General features: G+C 43.3%; 1 protein-coding gene across 1 annotated transcript in view; it reads right to left on the bottom strand.

The window, feature by feature from the left end:
• Positions 1–3,194: 3,194 nt before the first annotated feature.
• The window catches only part of LOC134340873 (V-set and immunoglobulin domain-containing protein 10-like 2), a 119,820-nt gene continuing 97,562 nt past the window's right edge, over positions 3,195–25,452 (bottom strand). The window contains exons 12-15 of the mRNA XM_063038445.1: positions 14,992–15,114; positions 12,394–12,418; positions 7,672–7,766; positions 3,195–3,706 (exon numbers count right to left, since the gene is read on the bottom strand). Coding sequence (XP_062894515.1) covers positions 3,594–3,706; positions 7,672–7,766; positions 12,394–12,418; positions 14,992–15,114 — 356 coding nt within the window. The 3' untranslated portion in view covers positions 3,195–3,593. The remainder of the gene's footprint in view (positions 3,707–7,671; positions 7,767–12,393; positions 12,419–14,991; positions 15,115–25,452) is intronic.

Raw genomic sequence — 25,452 nt, 5'->3', positions numbered from 1 at the left:
TCCCCCTCATGTTAACCATATAACATATAACCATATAACAATTACAGCATGGAAACAGGCCATCTCGGCCCTCCTAGTCTGTGCCGAACTCTTACTCTCACCTAGTCCCACCGACCTGCACTCAGCCCATAACCCTCCATTCCTTTCCTGTCCATATATCTATCCAATTTAACTTTAAATGACAACATCGAACCTGCCTCAAACACTTCTGCTGGAAGCTCGTTCCACACGGCTACCACTCTCTGAGTAAAGAAGTTCCCCCTCATGTTACCCCTAAAAATGTTTAATGTTTCCCTTAAACACTTCACCTTCCACCCTTAACTTATGACCTCTAGTTCTAGTCTCGCCCAATCTAAGTGGAAAAACACTTGAGTGCATTTATCCTATCTTTTGTATACCCCTCATAATTTTATATACCTCTGTCAAATCTCCCTTCATTCTCCTATGCTCCAGGGAATATAGTCCTAATCTATTCAACCTTTCCCTATAACTCAGGTCCTAAAATCCTATCAACATCCTTGTAAATTTTCTCTGTACTCTTTCAACCTTATTTACATCTTTCCTGTAGATAAGTGACCAGAACTGCACACAGTACCCCAAATTAGGCCTCACCAATGTCTTATAGAACTTCAACATAACATCAACTCTCCTGTACTCAAGACTTTGATTTATGAATGTCAATGTGCCAAAGGCTCTCACTACGGCCCTATCTACCAGTTTCTTCTGATCTGTGTTGTCAAATACCACCCCTACTCTCCCCCCCCCATTTAAAAAATCTCCAATGTCAGTCTCTACAGAAAGTTGAACCTCATCATCCCTAGTCCCATTCTGTTCTGTCTACTCTACACCCGCCCAAACAGAGCCTTGGGCAGACTAGCCCAGCTGAAGCTTGTCCAGACACTTAGTCCAGTTTCGTTGCACCAATATGATTCCGATCAGAAACAAGCAGAGATATTGTAAACTTCACCGAGCCGGTGATAATGTAGTTGGGATGGTAGCCTCCTGGGACATCTCTACTGCATTAAAATTAGAAACAGAAGACTGTGGATTGTCTGTCAATTACATTGACAGTGCACAACTGAGAAAGAGGTGAAGCCAAACATGAAAGAGATCATACTGATGCATTTAATCAGCATAAAATCCAAAGTGACAGCTTTATGAAAGCCAGGTCATGCAAAGATTTTTCTAAACTCTTTGAGGTCACAGCACACTTGGGAAGTTTTCTGGAACTTGTCTTAGATCAAATCGTTGCCAAGGTTTCTGTTCTGAGGTATGTCTGAAATGAACCTCTCATGGGCTCCAAAATGAAATTATAAATTGGATTAATTGGCAAAATGGGAAACAGAGGGAAAGTGATGGCTCTAATTGGTAAATGATGGGCAGCAAAATGCTAGGAATCATTATGGCATTTAATGGGACGATGTGTTGGAACTACTTATGTTCAAAACTTGAGCCGATTGGGGTGTGAAGTATTGAAAAGGGTGAACCACATAAGGATATGATAAATTGTTTTAGTTTGGAATGCTTTGTCTGAATGAAGCTGGATGAAGATTCAGCAAAAACACTCAAAGTGTTAGGCACACCTGAAAATGGAGAGGATCAGAAATAATTAAAAAGTCTTTCAAATGAACAGTGGGCTTGCTCTGTGGACCGATTTAATGAATACTTGCAGAACTCTTGACAGAATAAAGATACACACATTACAGAGATGACACTATGGTCAATAAGCCAGAAATGCACCTCAACAGAAGCAGATGAAATTCAGCAGGAGCTGGTGAGATCTGCCATGGTCCTACAATGAGGTGGAAGGTGAGGTAAACTGGGGGAAGGGGTAAGGTGGGAGGAGGATGAGGAGGGTGATATGGGAAGAGGAAGGATGAAGGAAGGAGAAGGGGTGAGGAGGGAGAGGAGGGAGGTATGTGAGGAAGGAGGAGGATGGTGGGGTGAGGAGAGAGGAGGGAGGAGGGTGAAGAAGGAGGAGGCTGGAGAGGTGAGGGGCAGGAGAGAGGAGGATGAGGAGTGTGAGGAAAGAGGAGTGTGCGGTGGGAGGAGGGTGAGAAGGGAGGAAGGTGAGGAAGGAGGTGGGTGAGGAAGCAGATGGGTGAGGAGGGAGGAGGGGTGAGGAGGGTAAGGAAGGAAAAGGGAGGTTGAGGGGTGAGGAGAGAGGAGGGGTGAAGAGAGAGGAGGGAGGAGTGTGAGGAAGAAGGAGGGTGAGGAAGGAGGATGGAGGGGTGAGAGGAAGGAGGGTTGAGAAAGGTAAGGAGGAAGGAGGGTGGAAGGGTGAGGAGAGAGAGGGGGAGGAGGGGTGAAGAGAGGAGGGAGGAGTGTGAGGAAGAAGGAAGGTGAGGAAGGAGGATGGAGGGGTGAGAGGAAGGAGGGTTGAGAAAGGTAAGGAGGAAGGAGGGTGGAGGGATGAGGAGAGAGAGGAGGGATGAAGGTGAAGGAGGAGGTTGATGAGGTGAGGGGAGGAGAGAGGAGGATGAGGAGAGAGGAGTGTGGAGGGGTGAGGAGAGAGAGAGAAGGGAGGAAGGTAAGGAAAGAGGAAGGTGGAAGGGTGAGGGAGAGGATGGGTCAGGTGGGAGGAGAGTGGAGGGGTGAGGAGAGAGAGAAGAGTGGAGGGTGAGGTGGGTAAGGAGGAGTGGGAGGAAGGAGGAGGAAGAAGGGTGAAGAGGTAAGGAGTGAGAGGAGGGTCAGGAGGGAGAAGGAGTGATGAGGGTGAGGAGGGAGGGGGTTGAGGAAGGAGGTGGGTGAGGAAGCAGGTGGGTGAGGAGGGAGGAGGTGTGAGGAGGGAGCAAGTGTGAGGAGAGTCAGGAGGGCAGAGGGAGGTCGAGGGGGTAAGGGTGAGGACGGAAGAGGGGTGCGGAAGAAGGTTAGTGAGGAAAAAGGAGAGAGGAGGGGTGAGGATAGAGAGGAAGTTGGAGGGGTGAGGGGGAGGAGAGAGGAGGATGAAGAGGGTGAGGAGAGAAGAGAGAATGGGGTGAGGAAGGTGAGGAAGGAAGTGGTTGAGGAGGGAGCAACACTCACAACACGCTGGAGGAACTCAGCAGGTCGGGCAGCATCCGTGGAAAAGATCAGTCAACCCTCCTGACGAAGGGTTCCGGCCCTAAAACATTGACTGATCGTTTCCACAGATGCTGCCTGACCTGCTGAGTTCCTCCAGCGTGTTGTGAGTGTTGCTTTGATCCCGGCATCTGCAGATTATTTTGTGATTGAGGAGGGAGGAGGAAGGAGGCGTGAAGAGCATGAGGAGAGAGAGAAGGGAGGAGGGGTGAGATGGTTGAGGAAGGAAATGGGTGAGGAGGGAGGAGGGTTGAGGTGGGAGGAGAGATGGCAGGAGGTGGGGAAGTTAAGAACTAGCCTGTACTTCCCAGCAAAACAATGGACCATGAAATTCTTCACTGAATGGCAAAGTACAGAAGACTTTCTAGATGTAAGGCAGCACTTGTTCGGCAACCATGGATTTCACAAGGTGTGGATTTCTCATGCGTAGATTTCACATTAGTCAAACAGCAGATTATCAGTGTCCATTCAGACCCCCTGAAGTTTTCAGGGCTTCAATTTGAGGAAGTACTCCACAGGTTCCTACCCCACCCTCAGGGACTGTCTGCTTCAGTTGCTACAACATCTTCTTGCTCACTGGTGGCTAAAGGTTCGATGATGGCTGGTGTGCTGGACGCCTCCTCACCAGAAGCTCCTGAGCTGGGCTCTGCAGGATAGAATATGATGGTTGAGAACATGTCCTTCAAACTGAAAATTTGTTCATCAAACTCAATCCACCGGACTATAATGGCTTAACAATTCCATCGCTTGAATGAATATTCACGGCTGCATGTTCATAAACAATATAAACACACTTGCACTTTAAGTCTGAGTAGGCCCATATTGCTTATTTGTGATGCCCTTCTTTCAAGAAGCCTCTTATAAACATAAAGTTTCCCAAAATTCCTCATTGGATTCAGTAATGCCATTTATTCCTGTAAGTAATCATACAGTCATTTAGAGTTGGATTTAATTCTTCACTGCCAAGTGGTGCAGTGCACTAAGTTACCATCCCAGTCCCATTCCACAGGCCTGCATTAGCAATATAGAATTCTGAGTTCAAATCCCAGCTGGGCAGGTTGGATTCAATTCATAGTTTGGTAACTACAACTAGTAGGAAGGCAATAAAACATAAGAACATAGGAAAATAAGAAATAGGAGCAGGAGTAGGCCATCCGGCCCATTGAGCCTGCCCCGCCATTCAATAAGATCATGGCTGATCTGTCCGTAAACTCAGCTCCATCCACCTGCCTTTTCCCCATAACCCTTAATTCCCCTACTATGTAAAAACCTGTCTAACTGTATCTTAAATATATTTAGTGAAGAAGCCTCAACTGCTTCCCTGGGCAGAGAATTCCACAGATTCACCGCTCTCTGGGAAAAACAGTTTCTCCTCAACTCCGCTCTAAATCTTCTCCCCTGAATCTTGAGGCAATGTCCCGTAGTTCTAGTCTCACCTACCAATAGAAACAACCTTCCGACTTCTATCTTATCTATCCCTTTCAAAATTTTGTATGTTTCTGTAAGATCCCCTCTCATTCTTCTGAATTCCAGAGAGTATAGTCCCAGGTGACTCAATCTCTCCACATAGGTTAACCCCTTCATCCCTGGAATCAACCTGGTGAACCTTCTCTGCACTGCCTCCAAAGCCAGTATATCCTTCCTCAAGTATGGAGACCAGAACTGCACACAGTACTCCAGGTGTGGCCTCACCAGTACCCTGTATAATTGCAGCATGACCTCCCTGCTCTTGAATTCAATCCCTCTAGCAATGAAGGCCAACATTCCGTTGGCCTTCTTAATAACCTGTTGTACCTGCAAGCCAACTTTTTGCGATTCATGAACAAGCACTCCCAAGTCCCTCTGCACAACAGCATGCTGCAATCTTTCATCATTTAAATAATAATCTGCTCTTCTATTATTTCTTCCAAAGTGGATTATCTCGCATTTACTAACATTGTATTCCACCTGCCAGACCTTGGCCTACTCACCTAATCTATCTATATCCCTCTGCAGACTTTCCACATCCTCTGTACAATTTGCTTTTCCACTCAGTTTAGTGTCATCAGCAACTTTTGCTACGCTACACTCAGTCCCCTCTTCCAAATCATCAATGTAAATGGTAAACAGCTGCGGGCCCAGCACCGACCCCTGCAGCACCCCACTCACCACTGATTGCCAACCAGAGAAACACCCATTTATACCAACTCTCCGCCTTCTGTTGGTTAACCAATCCATTATCCATGCCAATACAGTTCTTCCGACTCCATGCATCCGTATCTTATCTATAAGTCTTTTGTGCAGCACTTTATCACACACCTTCTGGAAAGCCAAGTATACGACATCCACCTGTTCCCCTCTATCCACTGCACTCATTATGTCCTCAAAGAACTCCAGTAAGTTTGTCAGCGGCCACTCCGGTGGTGATGTCTGTTATTTGTCAAGTAGGGTGCTGTGCACAATCCTGATTTGATGGAGATGGACGTGAGAGCACGGAGGAACATCTGGTGAAACTTCTGAAATGCCTGCTTCGCTGCTGCTGCTCCTGTGTGGTCCAAAATCTCTGGAGGAGAAGGCCCCGAGTCCTCGGCTTTGCTTGTTGCTCGGCGGCCGGGGCGGGGTCGAAGCGCTTGGCAGAAGATGGTGCTCGGTGCTCGGAGGGCTGGTCGGAGGCTCGAAGTTTTCGGATGGACTCAGGGTCCGCTGCGGTCAGGTGCTTCCAATGTTGCTGCATCGGCAAGTTGGCGGTGCTTGGAGGTTCATGGCAGGGAGAGTTTCTCCCTTCTGCCGCCTGCGTGAGATGATGAGTCTATCAGGACTTTGAGACTTTTTTTACCAAGCCCATGGTCTGCTCTTTATCAAATTATGGTATTGCTTTGCACTGTTGTAACTATATGTTATAATTATGTGGTTTTGTCAGTTTTAGTCTTGGCTTGTCCCGTGCTTTCTTGTGATATCATTCTGGAGGAACGTTGTATCATTTTTTAATGCATGCATTTCTAAATGACAATAAACGAGGACTGAGTGTCCTCATAATCTAATCTAAACAGGATCTGCCCTTTCTGAATCCATGCTGCGTCTGTTTAACGGAACCACTCCTTTCTAAATGTTTTGCTATTTCTTCCTTAATGACAGCTTCAAACATTTTCCTGACTACAGATGTTAAGCTAACTCGCCTATAGTTGCCCGTCTTTTGCCTACATCCTTTTTTAAAAGCTATTATTTTGTCATCAAAACACATCTGGTTTACTAATGCCCTTCAAGAGAGTTCTGTCACTCTTTCCTGATCTGTGACTCCAGACCAACTTCATGTAGTCAACTCTTAAATGCCCTCCTGAAAATGGCCAAGCACCTCAAGGACAACGAGGGATGTGTGATAAATACTGGCCTTGTCAGTGTGCCCAGGTGCTGAAAAGTGAAGCTTTTACTGTAGCTGTGGTAAAAGATGGGTGGAACAATCAGGAGTAATAACGCAAGAGGCCCTTTCTGTATCCTGTGACTGAGGAACCAGGCAGAATTCCTAACACCCACAGTTCCTCTCCAGGAATTTACTGAAGTACCTTCTGACAGTGATAATACAAGGATTAAAAATGTTTCGGATTTTGAACGAAGTCAACATCCTTCTGAAGAAATTCCTGTCTAAACCCTGAATTCCGATAGAATATTGAGCCAGCATTTACATCGCATTTAGAAGATCAGATGTTGTAATGTAATGCAACCAGATAAAGGCTGTACATCTGGACTTTTGGATGATGATCAATGTGCTGAGGCTTTATAAGGTATATGTCAGAACAAATTTGGAGTATTGAGAGCCGTTTTGGTCCCATACCTAAGAAAAGATGTGCTGGTATTGAAAAAGCTACAGAGGAGATTCACAAGAATGATCCCAGGAATAAAAGTGTTAATGTACGAGGAGCATTTGATGGCTCTGGGCCTGTACTCACTGGAGTTTAGAAGAATAAGGGGGGATCTACATTGAAACCTACTGAATATTGTAAGGCCTAGATAAAATGGATGTGGAGAGAATATGTCCAGTAGTGGAAGAGTCTAGGATCAGAGGACATAGCCTCAGAATAGAAGGATGTACCTCTAGAACAGAGATTAGGAGGAATTTCTTAACCCAGAGGGTGTCATTTCCACAGATGGCTGTGGAGGCCAAGTCATTGGGTATATTCAAAGGGGAGATTGATAGGTTAGGGCATCAAAGGTTACGGGGAGAAGGCAGGAGAATGGGGTTGAGAGGGAAATTAAATCAGCTATGATGGAATGGTGGAGAAGACTTGGTAGGCCGAATGGCCTAATTCTGATCCTATGTCTTATGGTCTGATGGTCTTAGCTGAACTATGTACCATTTTTCAACCAGAGAAAAATCCTCTGTGGTATTTTGGATGAAGATGTATACCTTCAAGTCCTTTCAGCTGGCTTTAGTCTCTGTGTATATTACTTAGGTCCCATCAGGGTGAGGAATTTAAGAAGCACTGTTTATCCTCACAGAGTTAGGAACCAGCTGAATAGGATGACGCAATCTTGGCTACTTTAGGGCAGCTTCTAGAGTTTGGTTGCCCATTTCTTATGCTGAGAACCAGTGAGACTGAAGGAGACAAAGGAAGACAAAGAAAATCTATCTCATACCTTCTGTCAGTTCCCTGCTGCCCTCAGTGCCTTCTCCCTCAGCTGGCAATGCAGCCTCTGCATCTTCTGGATGGTTAATCTGCTCCCGCAATTCACTGGAAGGTTTGGAAAACAAGGAGAAACGTTTTTGAGGATTAAAACCATCTCTAATCAGTGCTACCATTTGTCAAACACATAAGAAACCCTGGAACAAAAGCCTATTCAGGATAGTCACCTGGCCCTATAATTGATCCTTTAATATATTTAAAAAATTATGTCACAGAAACCATAGAAACTACAGCACAGAAACAGGCCTTTTGGCCCTTCTTGGCTGTGCCGAACCATTTTCTGCCTAGTCCCACTGACCTGCACACGGACCATATCCCTCCATACACCTCCCATCCATGTATCTGTCCAATTTATTCTTAAATGTTAAAAAAGAACCCGCATTTACCATCTCGTCTGGCAGCTCATTCCATACTCCCACCACTCTCTGTGTGAAGAAGCCCCCCCTAATGTTCTCTTTAAACTTTTCCCCCCTCACCCTTAACCCATGTCCTCTGGTTTTTTCTCCCCTTGCCTCAGTGGAAAAAGCCTGTTTGCATTCACTCTATCTATACCCATCATTATTTTATATACCTCTATCAAATCTCCCCTCATTCTTCTACGCTCCAGGGAATAAAGTCCTAACCTATTCAACCTTTCTCTGTAACTGAGTTTCTCAAGTCCCGGCAACATCCTTGTAAACCTTCTCTGCACTCTTTCAACCTTATTTATATCCTTCCTGTAATCTGGTGACCAAAACTGAACACAATACTCCAGATTCGGCCTCACCAATGCCTTACACAACCTCATCATAACATTCCAGCTCTTATACTCAGTACTTTGATTAATAAAGGCCAATGTACCAAAAGCTCTCTTTACGACCCTATCTACCTGTGACGCCACTTTTAGGGAATTTTGTATCTGTATTCCCAGATCCCTCTGTTCCACTGCACTCCTCAGTGCCTTACCATTAACCCTGTATGTTCTACCTTGGTTTGTCCTTCCAACGTGCAATACCTCACACTTGTCTGTATTAAACTCCATCTGCCATTTTTCAGCCCATTTTTCCAGCTGGTCCAAGTCTCTCTGCAGGCTCTGAAAATCTTCCTCACTGTCTACTACACCTCCAATCTTTGTATCATCAGCAAATTTGCTGATCCAATTTACCACCTCTCCATGTATACCTAGCGAATGAATTTTCCTAACTAACCTCCCATGCGGGACCTTGTCAAAGGCCTTACTGAAGTCCATGTAGACAATATCCACTGACTTCCCTTCATCCACTTTCCTGGTAACCTCCTCGAAAAACTCCAATAGATTGGTCAAACATGACCTACCACACACAAAGCCATGTTGACTCTCCCTCATAAGCCCCTGTCTATCCAAATGCTTGTAGATTCTGTCTCTTAGTACTCCCTCCAATAACTTACCTACTACCGACATTAAATTTACTGGCCTATAATTTCCCAGATTGCTTTTCGATCCTTTTTTAAACAATGGAACAACATGAGCCACTGTCCAATCCTCCGGCACCTCACCTGTAGACAGCGATATTTAAAATATTTCTGCCAGGGCCCCTGCAATTTCAACACTAGTCTCCTTCAAGGTCCGAGGGAACACCCTGTCAGGTCCCAGGGATTTATCTACTTTAATTTTCCTCAAGACAGCAAGGACCTCCTCCTTTTCGATCTGTACAGTTTCCATGATCTCACTACTTGTTTCCCTTAATTCCATAGACTTCATGCCAGTTTCCTTATTAAATACAGACGCAAAAAAACTATTTAAGATCTCCCCCATTTCCTTTGGTTCCGCACATAGCCGACCTCTCTGATTTTCAAGAGGACCAATTTTATCCCTTACAATCCTTTTGCTCTTAATATACCTGTAAAAGCTCTTTGGATTATCCTTCACTTTGACTGCCAAGGCAACCTCATGTCTTCTTTTAGCCCTCCTGATTTCTTCCTTAAGTATTTCCTTGCACTTCTTATACTCCTCAAGCACCTTATTTACTCCCTGCTTCCTATACATGTCATACAACTCCCTCTTCTTTTTTATCAGAGTTGCAATATCCCTTGAGAACCAAGGTTCCTTATTCCTATTCATTTTGCCTTGTCAGCACAATTTTTTTCCTTTATAAGTCTTTCACAATTTTTATCAATGTATCATTGAAAGCATCCTAAACAGAGGCATCCTGACTTGGTATGGCAAGTGCTCTCACGACCACAAGAAATTGCAGGGAGTTGAGGAAACAGCTCAGCACGTCATGGAAACTAGCCTCCACTCCATGGACTCTGGCTACACTTCTCACTGCCTCAGTAAAGCAGCCAGCATCATCAAACACCCCACTCACCCCGGACATTCTCTCTTCTCTCCTCCCATTGGGCAGGAGATACAAAAGCCTGAAAGCATGCAACATCAGACTCAAGGACAGCTTCTATCCTGCTATCAAAAGACCACTGAATGGTCCCCTAGAAGGATATCATGGACTCTTGACCTCACAATCTACCTCGTTTTGACCTTGCAGCTTTTGTCTGCCTGCACGGCACTTCCAATGTAACTGTAACTGCAACACTTCATTCTGCATTCTGTTATTTCACCAATGCACCACTGTAATGAGTTGATCTGTGTGAGTGGGATGCAAGACAGATTTTTCATGTGTCAATAATAAACCAAGTCACCACTTTACCAAAATGGTGAAATTCTTTATGTACTTGTTGTGGGTATCAGACTTATGTCATAGAGTCACAGAATATTACAGCAGGAAATTTGGTCCTTTGACTCAGCATGTTCATGTTGACCTATCTTTACTATGTCATCTACCAGAACTTGGTCTGTATCCTTTATGCCTTAATGTTTCTGTCAAGTCACCTCAATTGTGACTTGATGGAGATGTACAAGATGATAAGAAGAAAAAAGTGGATAGCCAGAGACTTTTTCCCAGGGCAGAAATGATTCATACAAGGGGCCATAATTTTAAGATTACTAGAGGAAAGCATGGGGGATGCCAGAGACAAGTTCTTTACATAGAGAGTGGTGGGTGCATGAAACGCCCTGTTAGGAAAGGTGGCAGAGGCAGATACAGTAGGGGCATTTAAGAAACTCTTAGATAGACAATGGGATGATAAAAAAATGTAGGGTTATATAGGAGAAAAGGGTTAAATGAATCTTGGAGTAGGTTAAAAGGTCAACACAACATCAATGAGTTGAAGGGTCTGTACTGTGGTGTAATGTTCTGTGTCCTTCTATGAGTCAAATGCTCATCTAGATACTTCTTAAATGTCGTGCAGGTGCCTGCTCCACCCTCCCCTGCCCCCGGCAGTGACTTCCAGATTCCAAATATCATCAGGATGAAAATATTCTTCCCCTCCAGTTCACTCACTCCTTGACATAAAACTATGTTGTCTGGTTTTAGATATCCCTGATATGGGAAGTATTTTTTTATTACCTACCATATCAACGTCCTCATAATCTTGTGTAGCTCAATCAAGCCTTCCCTCAGCCTCTTCCGCTCCAGCGAAAACAAACTCAACTTGACTCGTCTCATAACTGAAACCCACCACCCCAGGCAACATCCTGATGAACCTCTTCTCTAACATCTCCAGTGCAATCAAGTCCATCTTATGGTATAGTGACCAGAAATAGGTAGAGCAATTCAGATGTGGCCCAACCAATATTCTATGAAGTTATACCATTATCTTTCTGCCCTTACATTCTAAACCCCTTCTAATAAAAACAAATATCTCCTTTGGCTTCTTCATCACCTCTTTTACCTGTGCTGTCTTCTCCAGGGATCCTTAAACTTATACACTGAAGTTCCTCAATTCTTACCATTTATTGTGTGCATCCTATCCTTACTGGTCTTTCCAAAGGGCATCGTCTTAAATTTGTAACATCCATCTGCCATTACTCTGCCCATTATTTCAACTGATCAATGTCTTCCTGTAACCCTGTTTTACATGTGGATGCTTTCAATTTTCATGAGTAAGGTATAGGCGCTAGATAGCGTGGTCGTGCGAAGTTACTTATCAGCCTAATAGGTTAGACTTCTTAGTAATTTAACTACAAGGCAATATATTGTAAAAGTTTTTGTAAATGTTTGTTTTTCTCTCTTGATTGTTTCATGACCAAATGTGAATGTAACAGGGTAAAGTGAACGTGTTAATCTCTGTTCACGTTGCGTGAGCGAAGAGAACTCATTTCAGGGTCTAGCCTATGTGTGTTTGGAAGTTAAGCACGTGTGTGCCAAAGTGAGTATACATCTTAGTAAAGATGAGATGCTTTATTCATATTTTTTGATGTTGTGTACAAGGTACAGGGCTGGTAGGATTCTAATGTTGATTGTATTTTTTTATAATTGCCTCTATGTATTGGTTTTGTATATTTTGTTTTATTTATTTTCGTACTGCATACATAACTAGTTGGTACACAAGCGTATGGGCCAAAATTAAGCTGAGATTATAACCGAAGGAACTGTGTTATTTTAAATTGAACCATTTAAAACAGATAAAGGAATTATAGACCTGAAAAATATTTGTGGTCCTGAGTGCGTATTCTCCCCAGGCTACAAAATAAGCTTTCAGTAACACTCAGAAAGTCAATTTTTCAGAATAGCAGAGAGAGCACTTTATTGTGAAACAAACTTGGGAGAAGACACAATCAGGTTCTCCAAGGTATTTGTTAAGAGTATGCAATACTTACTGTTGAAACAGCAGATCATGTAACCCTGAGAACAAGAGATAGCCAACCATTAAAATATATCAATGTTTCAATATTATCCATCAATTATTTAAGGAACACTATGCCGTCAAAATTGTCAAAATGGTTGTTGTGATGCGTCTAGTGTGGTAACGTACTGGGCCGTGCTTGTCGCTTTCACTTTCAGCTTCCTCTGCTGGCTAGCAGTCTTGCAAAAAGGAGATCAGAATGTGTAAATCTCTCCCTGCCCGTACGTAGCCTCTCCAACGGCAAGCCTCATGTAGTGCCTCCTCGCTGTTGACACACGGAAACTGATCTCCTTTCGGACTCAGGCTGAACTACAGAGGACGGAGAGGAGGTCTGGTCCTTGCACACGTAGCATGCAGGCCCACTGGTGTGTGTATACGCCTTGGTGCTCGTGAACCAGATCCACAGCTATGGGTAAATAGCCCCACTGCCTCGGGAGAGACAAAGGCTTCGGGAATAAACCCAGACAACAAATCTGGAGTGGAGCCCATAAGGTGACTGGACATCACTGAACATCCTTCCAGCAGCTCCTGCAGCCGATGGTACCAGACGCATTGCTTCATAAGCTTTCCTTTGGACTACACTGGTGAGGCCAAGAGGGGGATCTTGATGACTGGGTATCTCAAGATCTCCATAACTTCCGTCCAGGCTTGTGATGATAATCATCATCACCCATTGTCCTTCGATCTCAGAACAGACTTTCTCATTTGAATTCAATGCACTTAACATTTGCAAATATATCATTCCTCACTTGTTCAGGACACGATGGCAAAAAATAGGACAGCTGCTTCTTGATATTAATGCTCAAGATTACAGACTCTGTTAGGCCTATCATTTAGACTAATAGGACCTTTTGCATGAGTGTTTATTTATGACTGTAACTTCCTGACCCAACCTGAGAACATCAGGCTGCAAGCTACATGGGAACACCATCATTTCCAAATTCTTCTCTCACCCTCCCACTGATCTCATTACCTGTGTGTTCTGCCTGGGACTATCTGGTTTGAGAATAGTCATCAACCCGTGCTGTATCTGCCAGGAAGAGCTGGAAGGGACTGTCAGAGAAGTTTGACTGCGTATCTATCTCATACTTTCCTCAAAGGTATTTGATGGGAGGGTGAAGAGGTTAGAGTGTTCTACATCTCACCTATCTGGTGTTTGATATTGAATCAGCCACATTTTCTATTTATCAATTGCATGGATAGAAATCTGTTTATGGCCTCATATGTCACAAGTATATTCAAGAGACTGAAAATACTGTTGGCCTCACGAAACCATGGAGCAGATTACAATAATACCAATGTCTTTTTACTTAACTAGCTAACCAGATTCATGCTTGAGAGAGAGCAATCAGAATGAAGTATGAGAGGGGTGTGGATGCAAATCCCTGAATGGGATGGGTTATGGCTAAGCTGGACAGGAAAATTTTATAAGGAAAAGAAGTATTGATAACCTTGTGAGCACTGAGGAAATATCAAGATGAATACAATATGATGTGAAGCTTGGACTACTGTGCACCAGTTCTTAACATCACAGAAGTGTGAATGGTTCATGGTCCTCAGAGAATAGTGAGTGAGTCTATAGTAATTGCTGCATGTGCTGATACACTGCTTGCCCTTGAGAGGGAGCCTGGTCTTGATGAAAGCAAAGGCTGCATAAAATACAGGAAGGTTCCTCAGAAAGCTACTTGCTACATGCAGTCTCTTGGGTGCTCCAATCATCTGATAACCTCAGAGGGAAATTTCCCAAAAAATTTATTTGCCTGGGATTTATTTCTTTGCCTTGGCTCAGATCTCATATCTGCAGGGAAGGGTTAAGGGTCTGCAATGCATGGGCAAGAAATGGGCAATATTATCATCATAAGCAAGGGGTAGATGATAAGGGGAGGGGGAGGGGGAAGGGGGAACGTCGACTCAGACCATGAGAGGCCTACGTCGGGCATTTTCCTGCCTTACAAGGCGCAGATTGGAAGTCTGTGTGGGACGCCACTCCTCACACAGACACTAGAGCAATGTGTGGTTAAGTGCCTTGCTCAAGGACACAAACACACTGCCACAGCTGAGGCTCGAACTAGCAACCTTGAGGTAACTAGACGAACACCTTAATCACTTGGCCACGTGCCCAACACAATGGTGATAAAGTCACAGCAAAGACAGGCCCTTCGGCCCATTGTGTCGACACCAACAATTAACCACCCATTTATACTGATCCTTCTTGAATCTTGTTTTTTTAATTCTCCCCACATTCCCATCAACTTTCCCCCTTCCCAGCCTCCCTAGATACTACCACTCACCCTCACACCAAAATCATTTTACACTGGCCAATTAATGTACCAGCCCACACATCTTTGGGATGTGGGAAGAAACCACAGCATCCACAGGAAACCCAGCCATAGGGAGAACATATAAACTCCACACAAAAACAGGGCCCGAGGTCAGGATTGAACCAGGTTTCTGGGATGCAAAACAACAGTTCCCACACTCATTAATGCATCAAGGCTTTTATCGGTTTCTGCGTCTGGGAAGCATCAAAGTTGAAAGTAATTAATGTCCAAGTGGGACGAAAATTACTTACATGGAAAGTTTTCACGGTTCCTCATAACATATTGAAACACCAAAACGGTTCCAGCAACAGCAACCAGCATCCCGACCACAGCAGCTCCAATCACAGCCGGCAAAGCACTGAAAGGTGGGTCAGCTGAAAAATACCCAGGAACAAGCCTGACAGTTCAGCTTTACACATGTCTCCGTTCTTTTGAGCATAAATAAGATGTTTAAAAAGTTCAAAATAAGTTTATTATCGAAGTGTCTCTGCCATTATTAACCTTGAGATTCATTTTCTTGCAGGCACCCACAAGAAAACGAGAAGTACAATAGAATTCAGGAAAAAAAACAAAGACTTACAAACATCCGGTGTGCAAAAGAGGACAAATTGTGTAAATAATAAAGAAATAAACAAACAGTGTTAAATTATTACATTTGTAAGTTTAACTAAAGCACTCTTTGGCAATAAAATGTCTTGAAGGGATGGGGGGGTGTGGTGAGAGGTAGGGAGAGAATCGCGGGCAATATCAATTAAAAACCCGCTCAAAGCTCTGCTCCTGATGATGTGGCTGAGTCGTAGGATAGAGCCATGCTCCAGAATTATAGAAACAAAGGGTCTTCAGCATTTTTTTTGGAGTAATCAGTTACGTTGAGGACAGAGGCGTTCTGCATCTGCCCCATATGCCTGGGATTGTCTGATAAGGAGCAAGCTGGATATTCCATCTGTTATTTGCAAATGGACGGAACTCTGTGCTCGGTAACCTGAAGAGGCATTCTTCAGGGCAGTGAGTCAGGAGGGGTTCAGCAGGAATGGAAATGCAGGCAAGTTGGAGCTTGCACGGGGATGGCCTCTCTACAGCCTTCAGGAGCTGAACTTCTTAATTGGAACAAAGGTCTCATCTTGATGTCAGGAAGATTGCCTGAATGCATAATTTCCCGGAGTAGTAATTTCTGCTCTGTCTGGGCCTTTGCCTTCTGCTTCTCCCTGGATCTTACATTGGGTGCAAACACGTGCAGTCACGATGTTCTGGCCATGTGGGCAGGCTGGATGGACCAGCTGGTCTCAAAGGAGCATCCTTTCCATATGCTGTATTTGCAAAGATGAACTCATTATCAAGAAATCTGAAGCTGACAAGGCGTGAAGGGAGGGTTGCAGTGAAGAGGTAAAGAAGCTCATTGATCTGGGGTTATAAGTGTACAGATCATCAGTAGTAACACAGCAAGTAAAAGTTGCAAACTGCTGTGGCTCATTTTGAGATGAGTACAATCAATAAAAAAAGCAGACGCTGCATATTAAGCTTGTTGGTTCCTTGATTAGATTAAATTTGGGACATTGTTCTGATTTTATTATGGAAAGGATATAGGGACAATGGAGAAAAAGTAAAATAGGTTTATTCAAAGATATAAGGTTGGAGGGTTAAATTAACAAGAAAGAACGAACTGAATGGGCTCCTTTAGTCTAGCAAGAAGAAAGCTGGTGGAATGCCTGACAGAAGCCTGTAAGAATGTCTGTCAAAAAAGGTTAGACAAGATATGTAAAAAGAAAATGCATTCACTTCTGACCCAGGACCCATGAATATAAGGGAGACAATAATACAGAATGTACTCTCATATCTGGCTTCACTCTTGTGAGTCTTTTATACATCTTATTTTTAAGTTAGTGTATTTAATTTCAGGATCTGGATACCATTGGCAAGGTCTACATTTTACGTCCATCCCTAATCGCCCTGAAACACACACAAAATGCTGGAGGAACTCAGCAGGCCAGGTAGCATCTATGGAAAAAGTACAGGCGACATTTCAGGCTCAGGTATGTTGCTCGGATTTCTAGCATCTGCAGATTTTCTCTTGTTTTTAAAGATATTGGTGAGTTGCCTTCTTGAACCTCTGCGGTCCATCTGGTGAAAATAATCCCAACTACCTCTCTTTAAATGTAGCATTAGAGGTACAACGAATGACTTGTTAAGCCATTTGGGAAGAGTTTGGAGTCAAACATAGGTCTGAGTGAGTAAGAATGACAAATGTCCTCTCCTTAACCAAATAGATTTTTACGATAATGCAATAACTTTTATGTCAATTAATTGTTTCAAATTAGCAACAGAATATAAATTCTTCAGTATTGTAATGGGGCTTGAATTTGATTCTTTGGATTGCTAATCCATATAATTTCATTGATGCACCACCCTGATACCCTTCTCCACAATCTTCATCTATCATCTTTATCCTGAGTTCAACGTTTCATTCGCATATTTCAACAAAAATGCCTTTAAGTGCTCAAAAAACTATTCCCTCACAGAATCGTAAAACTAATACTGTGATCTGCAGTAGCAGAGTTTCACAGAAATATAATCCTAGCATAAAAACCAGGCATACGTCCAACAAACTGTCCATGCCCAGCAATTAATGGAATGCAACTGGAATGAGAGGTATAACAAAAATACAAAGGATAATATTTCACAGCAAGACAGGAAGACAAATTGTAAGAAACTGGAGAATCTAGCAACATTGGAGCGTGACTCGGGAAGGAATTAGTGAGAACAAGAGGGGAGGAAAGTTGTAAGCATCTTTCAAAACATATAATGTTCTTGCACATATGGGTACTCCAGCTCTTCATAATTGCCCAGCTCAATACATCTCATTCAATGAACACCACATTCTTGTTCCCATCTCTAAGGCATCTATAATTTCATCTTCTGTAAAACTGAAGAGGATAAAAAATGTGAAGTACAGAGGAACAAAAGGATGTGACCAAACATCCTAAAGGAGGATGCACAAGTAGATAAGATGGTAAGAAAGCTTAAGGATATACAGTATTCCTCAATATCCTGGACACAGAAGACCAGAGAAATAATGCTACAAATATGTAAGGTGCTAGCTGGACTAACCATGGGAGTCTGAAATTCTGATTATAAAGTTCTGGTTACTACATTACAGGAAGGGTTTACCAGCACCTGAGAGAACGCAAATGGAATTTATGAAAACGTGGCCAGAAGTGGAGTATTTTGGCTGCAGGGAAAAATTGGAAAAATTTTGGCTGTTTTCTTTGGAACAGAGAGGATTGAATTGCTCAGAATGTGCAAACTATGAGGATGATTGGTTTTTCACAAAATGGTGAATAACTACATAGAGGTATGGATTTAGATTAATGGTAATGGAATCAGAGAGAAGAGAATAATCATTTTAGAGTCGGAGAGTAGAGGTAATATTGAATGCCCAGTCTGAAATGCCAGCACAATCTCAATCACTCAATGTACTTGGAGGATAACAAAAAACAAACTGCTGCAGGAACCGACCAGGTCAAACAGCATATGTGGAGGCAGAGGGATCATTGATATTTTGGGTCAAGACCCTGATTTGAAAAATATTTGAGTAAACACTTTACTATACAAATAAGATGGGAAATGGGATTGAGGTGGCTGCATAAATACGAGGAAACCTACAGATGCTAGAAATCCAAGGCAACACACACAAAATGCTGGAGGAACTCAGTAGGCCAGGCAGCATCTATGGAAACGAGTAAACAGTCGTCATTTCGGGCCGAGGCCCTTCATCAGGACTGGAAAATAAAGAGAAGTCAGAGTAAGAAAATGTGGGAAGGGGAGGAAATGACAGTCACGTCAGTCCATGGCCTCCTCTACTGCCGCGATGAGGCCACACCCAGGTTGGAGGAGCGACACCTTATATTCTTTCTGAGTAGCCCCCAACCAGATTTCTCGAACTTTCGGTAATTGCCCCACCCCCTTAACCATTCCTCCATTCCTGTTTCCCTCTCTCACCTTATCTCCTTACCTACCCATCACCTTCCTCTGGTGCTCCTCCCCTTCCCATCCTTCCATGGTCTTCTGTCCTCTCCTGTCAGATTCCCCCGTTCTCCAGTCCTTTACCTCTTTCACCAATTAACTTCCCAGCTCTTTACTTCACCCCTCCCCCTCTCCCGGTTTCACCTATCACCTACTACCTTGTACTTCTTCCTCCCCTCCCCTCCGCCTTCTTGCTCTGAATTCTCATCTTTTTTTCCAGTCCTGCTGATGGGTTTCAGCATGAAATGTCTCCTGTTTTCCATAGGTGCTGTCTGGCCTGCTGAGTTCCTCCAGCATTTTGTGTGTGTCGCTTGAGATGGTAGCTCCTTTTTGGTTTGAACTCAAGTCCACACATTTAATGCTCCAAATATCAAGGATTCCCATTGCTTTGATTGTCTTCTTCCATTTTATGATCAATCTTGCTGCTCCTTGCTTCTTTTTTTAGTTTCTTCTGGACTGGCTTAGGTGGACATCTTGGATAGCATAGATGATTGGTTTAAAGTCCCTGTTTCTGTACTGTTTTACTCTCTGACTCTATGATCCGAGTACCCAACAACCTATATATTTCCTCCTCCTCTACACTTGATATGTTGCACTCTTAACACCATCACTTACTCTCACTCATTTTTTCCAGAACTTTAGAACTTACCACACTATTCTTTCTGACCAATTACAACACACAGGATTTTGGAGATCAAACTCTTGGCATATTTCCCTATCTGTATTTTGCACAAGATTTGTGCTTTTCATTCATCTGAATTAGAATCGTAGAGTCATAAAACACAGGCCCTCCCACACACCACATCCATGCCAAACATCAAGTATGGATCTTTGCTAATCCTATTTACAGAAATACTTGGTATTATTTTCAAGTAGAACAATTGATCACAACGGAGACATGCTTCATTTAGATGCGTACTGAGAAGCCATCCACAACTTAAGGATTTATCAACATCAAAATGTTACGTGGAATATCACCTAATGTTAGTTCCCCCAGTACCAGAATCCAATGTATGTTCGTAATTGGAAATTAGCTCATTATTATCACCTGTACTGAGAGGCAGAGAAAAATGTGGTCTTGCAATGCCAGCTATAAATGTCAAGATTCAGATCAGAGTGCAATGTGCAAACAGCATGTACAGTATGTTATTGAATTTCTGTCCCATTGAGGCAAAAATAAAAGCAGTGGAAGGTTTATAATCAATTGCACGCTCATAATAGTTCAGCGTTTCAAGATGAATACAGAAAATACAATGCAAAAGTGAAATAGAAAAGAAGAAACAATATGAGAGAATAGTTATTGGGGTTCCAAATGTCTTTTATAAATATATTTATTTTAAAAGGATAGTAAATTGTGTGTTTGATTACAGACTATACAAAAGATAGCCTTGAGAAAACGGGGTTATGACTATTGAAAGACTGCTTTCATCTGACTTCACTGAATAAAAAAAACCATAGGACATAGAGCAGAATTAGGCTACTCGGCCCATTGAGTCTGCTCCACCACTTCATCATGGCTTATCCATTTCCCTGTCAACCCCATTCTCCTGCCTTCTCCCTGTAACCTTTCACACCCTGACTAATCAAGAACCTAGCAACTTCCACCTCAAATGCACCCAATGACCTGGCCTCCACAGCCACCTGTGGCAACGAATTTCCACACATTCACTATCCTCTGGCTAAATAAATTCCCCCTTATCTCTGTTCTAAACAAACCTCCCTCTATTTTGAGTCTGTGCCCTCTGGTCCTAGATTCCACCACCATAGGAAACATCCTCTCCACATCTACTCTATCTAGGCCTTTCAACATTCGATAGGTTTCGATGAGATGCCCTCTCATTCTTCTAAAATCCAGTGACTACAGGCCCAGAGCCTTCAAATTTTCCTCATACGATAATCTTTCATTCCCATAATCATTGTCATGAACCTCCTCTGAAACCTCTCCAATGTCAGCGCCTCCTTTTTAGATAAGGGGCCCAGAACTGCTCACAATACTCCAAGTGAGGCCTCACCAGTGCCTTATAAAGCAGTCAACGTACTAACAATGGAACAAAAATCATAAAGGTGCTGCAATTTTGAGAGTGAAACAGATAGTGATGGATGTACTCAGCTGGTCAGGTAGCATCTGTGGAGAGAGAATTAGTTCATGTTTCCTCAGAACCAGAGAGGTGAGCAAACATGTTTTAAGTTGCAGTAAGGGAGCGGGATGGAGAGCAAAGGAGGTTGGGCAATACTCCTGGAGGTGGCTGGTTAATAGTTGAATCAGGGAAAATAGAGAAAATAATTAAAACAAATGAACCTACTGGAACTGCGAGAAGCAGGACAGAACATGGAGAATGTTGGAAATACTTAGGAGACAAGACGGTGCCTTTGAGAAAGAAAATGAGTGAGGATGAATGATTTTCCATCATCGGCTGGTTGTCTGAAATTGGTAAATCCATTGTTAACCCCTGAGGGTTGTGACTGGCCTAGGCTGATAATGATAAATACAGCAGCAATCACAAAACAACAGAATGGTGCAAAGTATAGTAGTGAAATCTGAAGTAATGCAAAAGGAATGCTAAAGTGACAACTGTGAAATAAGCAAGAGAGGTAGAGTTAAGGGTCTGAGAGCATTGCAATGGGAAGGAATGATGTTAATTAACTGGGATATCACAGGGTTTGGATACAGGTAATTAAGCCAGAGTTCAATTAGAGTATCATGTGATTAGGTTTGGGCTACTAGATTGTCAGAGTATTAGATGACTATAACACAAATGACCGCAATACCTACTATATATTGTATCAAGTGCTGAATGTAACTGAGTTTCAAGAGGATTAGTGCATTAGCCTATTGGGTTATTATCCAATTAAATTACCTGGGGATCGGCTTACCAGCTAATTACCATGCTGAGCAGGCTCATGGAATGATTCCCAGGAGCCAAACAACTTTTTCTTGTCTGTGACTTTTCATTGTTAGTAATTATCAAAAATCAAAAGACTTTCATCACTCTGAAAAGCAAAAAAAAAAAATCTGCAGATGCTGGAAATCAGAAATGAAAACAGAAAATATTGGAAGTAGTCAACAGCTCCGGCCGCACCTCAGAAAGTAAACCAAAGTTAACATTTCCATTTTTTTTTAGAGACTTGCACCATGGTAACAGGCCAATCCAACCCAACAACCCACGCCTACCAAGTACATGCATGTGACCAATTAACCCTGCTACTTTGTACGTCTTTGGAATATGCAAGGAAACCAAAGCACCCAGAGGAAACTCACACAGTCATGGGGAGTATGTACAAACTCCTTAGAGGCACTGGCGGGAATTGAACTTAGATCGCTAGCACTATAACAGCACGACGCTAACCGCTAAGCTACCATGCCGCCCCAGATTCACTCCATTTCACGCTCCACAGATGCCCCTAACCTGTTGAGTGTTTCCAGCATTTTCTGTTTTTCTCATAAAACCTTGATTTGAAACTACCATCTCGCCACTTTCCACAGAGACAAACAAGCACACTGAATCCTATAGAATTTGTTTGTCAAAAGTTTTCCATCTTCTGAGGTTTAGATCTTAATCACCTTCAAGAGAAAAGTCTGATCTCTTGAAAAGAAATCTTTGATGGTAATATATTCAAAATACTTAATTCACTTCATTTTAACAGGGTGTCAATACTTTCTAATTAAGTCACATCAAAATATTTATCAGAGCCCTGCACCTCAAGTCAACTAACTTTCAAGGAACAGTCTCCAGAAGCCTTACAAAGCATTAAATACATCTATACAATCAAGTTGCCTTGCTGTGAAGTTCCAGGAAGTAACTGGGTCAATACCATACTCCTTTTCACTCGAATTGAAAATGACTCAATCCCAGGAAAGTACTCATGCTTTGAGGTTCATAACAAGTTCATAACAATGGAAATCAAAATAAAAAATGGCAGATGCTGGAAATCTGAAATAAAATCAGAAAATGCTGGAAAAACACAGTAGGACAGGCAGCATCTATAGAAAGAGAAACAGTCAAGTTCTGCGGCCCTTTGGCGGCATAGGCAATAAAGAAAGATGCCAGCACTTTCCGGTAAGGGAGAAGGTGGGGGAGAGAAGTGTAGAACAAAGAGAATGTTTGTGATAGAATAAGTTCAAAAGGCAGCCAGCAGCACGTTAAACCTGTTGGTCTATGTGAGGATTTTTTAAGGGTAAAAACGTGTGACCTGCCAGGCAGGCCTGACTTATACAGGTAGGATCAGAGAAACAGAACCAACCAATCTGTTTTTCTGCTGCCTTCTCTGCTGGTTTTTTTTTCCAGCAGTTTCAGAGTTTATAAAAATGGTGCAGTCAAACTTCCTTGCTTTAAAAATTTCTGATTTTTTAACAAACAGTATTTCCCAACTCAGTGATTCAATCCTGTTAAATCTTCAACAGATAATTTTCACTCAAATCCCATAGCCTACATACCCCATACTTCAGTTATATACTTCCTTTCTCTGTTACGCCCATGAAACACTTCACCTATGTGAAAAAAGTCCAAATGCCTACCACAGTCTTAGCCATAAATCCAGTTATAAGTGGGAAGTGGCAGAAAGGAGGAGTCCATCTTCTGCTGGGAATAAGCAGTCCAATATCCAACTGTAAACTGGAATAATCGGGAGAAGGGGTTAGATCTGGTCACCTGGATTGCCACAGCAGAGAGGTAGATTGTGTTTTCTTCATGTTCAATTGGCCTTCACAAAGGCTTAATACTAAGAAATACTCTTTATTTTAGAAAAATACATCAATCATTATATTATTCAGAGGTTTGGAGAGAGCACAGCAAAATTTACCATACAAATAAAATGAAAATCACCAGATTAAAAAATTGAGTCATCCCCACAAAATACATGTAAAAATATTAACTGGATCACCAAGAATCAAGCACCTTTACGCAACAATGACAACAGTTCCAGGAATACCTAGTTCAATAGGAATCACCACAATAGGTCTACAGCAGACGCAATCTCAATGGCTCTTCACATGGCCCTAGATCACCTGGACAATACAAACACCTATGTCAGGATGCTGTTCATTGACTATAGCTCAGCATTTAACACCGTCATTCCCACAGTCCTGATCAAAAAGCTACAGAGTCTGGGCATCTGTACCTCCCTCTGTAACTGGATCCTCTACTTCATAACCAGAAGACCACAATCTGTGCAGGTTGCTAATAACATCTCCTCCTCGCTGACTATCAACATTGGCACACCTCAGGGATGTGTGCTTAGCCCACCGCTCTACTCTCTGTACCCATGACTATGTGGCTAGGCATAACTCAAATGCCATTTATAAATTTGCTGATGATACAACCATTCTTGGCAGAGTCTCAGGTGGTGACGAGAGGGCATACAGGAGTGAGATATACCAGCTAGTTGAGTGGTGTCATAACAACAACCTGGCACTCAACGTCAGTAAGACTAAAGACTGATTGTAGATTTCAGAAAGGATAAGACGAGGGAACACACACCGGTCCTCATTGAGGGATCAGAAGAGGAGAGAGAGTGAGCAATTTCAAGTTCCCGGGTGTTAATATCTCTGAGAATCTAATCTGGTCCCAACATATTGATGCAGCTATAAAGAAAACAAGACAGCAGCTATATTTCAGTCGGAGCTTGAGAAGATTTGGTATGTCACCAAAGAGAAAATTTCTATCGATGTACCATGGACAGCATTTCGACAGGTATTGTGGGGCGGGGGAGGCTACTGCACAGGATTGAAAGAAGCTACAGAAAGTTGTAAAATTAGTCAGCTCCATTATGGGTGCCAGCCTCCGTAGTATCAAAGACATCTTCAAGGAGCGGTGCCTCAGAAAGGCGGCGTCCATTATTAAGGACCCCCATCACCCAGGACATGCCCCCTTCTCATCATAAACACGAAATACTCTGCAGATGCTGGGGTCAAAGCAACACTCACAACACACTGGAGGAACTCAGCAGATCAGGCAGCATCCTTGGAAATGATCAGTCAACATTTCAGGCTGGAACCCTTCGTCAGGACTGAAGAGGGAAGGGGCAGAGGCCCTATAAAGAAGGTGGGGGGAGGGTGGGAAGGAAAAGGCTGGTAGGTTCCAGGTGAAAAACTAGTAAGGGGAAAGATAAAGGGGTGGGGGAGTGGAAGCAGGGAGGGGATAGGCAGGAAAGGTGAAGAAGGAATAGGGGAAAGCACAATGGGTAGTAGGAGGAGGCGGAACCATGAGGGAGGTAGTAGGCAGCTGGGGGAGGGGGCAGAGTGAAATAGGGTCATCTATTGCATCCGGTGCTCCCGGTGCGGCCTCCTCTACATCGGTGAAACCCGACGCAGATTGGGGGACCGCTTCGTCGAGCACCTCCGCTCCGTCTGCCACAACACACAGGATCTCCCGGTTGCCACCCACTTCAACTCTGCTTCCCATTCCCATTCAGATATGTCCATAGATGGCCTCCTCTACTGCCAAGATGAGGCTAAACTCCGGTTGGAGGAGCAACACCTCGTATACTGTCTAGGTAGTCTCCAGCCCCTTAGAATGAACATTGAATTCTCCAACTTCCGGTATTTCCCTCCCCCTCCCTTCCCCTATCCCAGTTTCACTCTGCCCCTCCCCCAGCTGCCTATCACCTCCCTCATGGTTCCGCCTCCTTCTACTACCCATTGTGCTTTCCCCTATTCCGTCTTCACCTTTCCTGTCTATCCCCTCCCTGCTTCC

Source organism: Mobula hypostoma, chromosome X2 (genome assembly GCF_963921235.1).
Source record: "Mobula hypostoma chromosome X2, sMobHyp1.1, whole genome shotgun sequence".
NCBI lineage: Eukaryota > Metazoa > Chordata > Chondrichthyes > Myliobatiformes > Myliobatidae > Mobula > Mobula hypostoma.
This window is presented reverse-complemented; position numbering and strand designations above follow the sequence as displayed.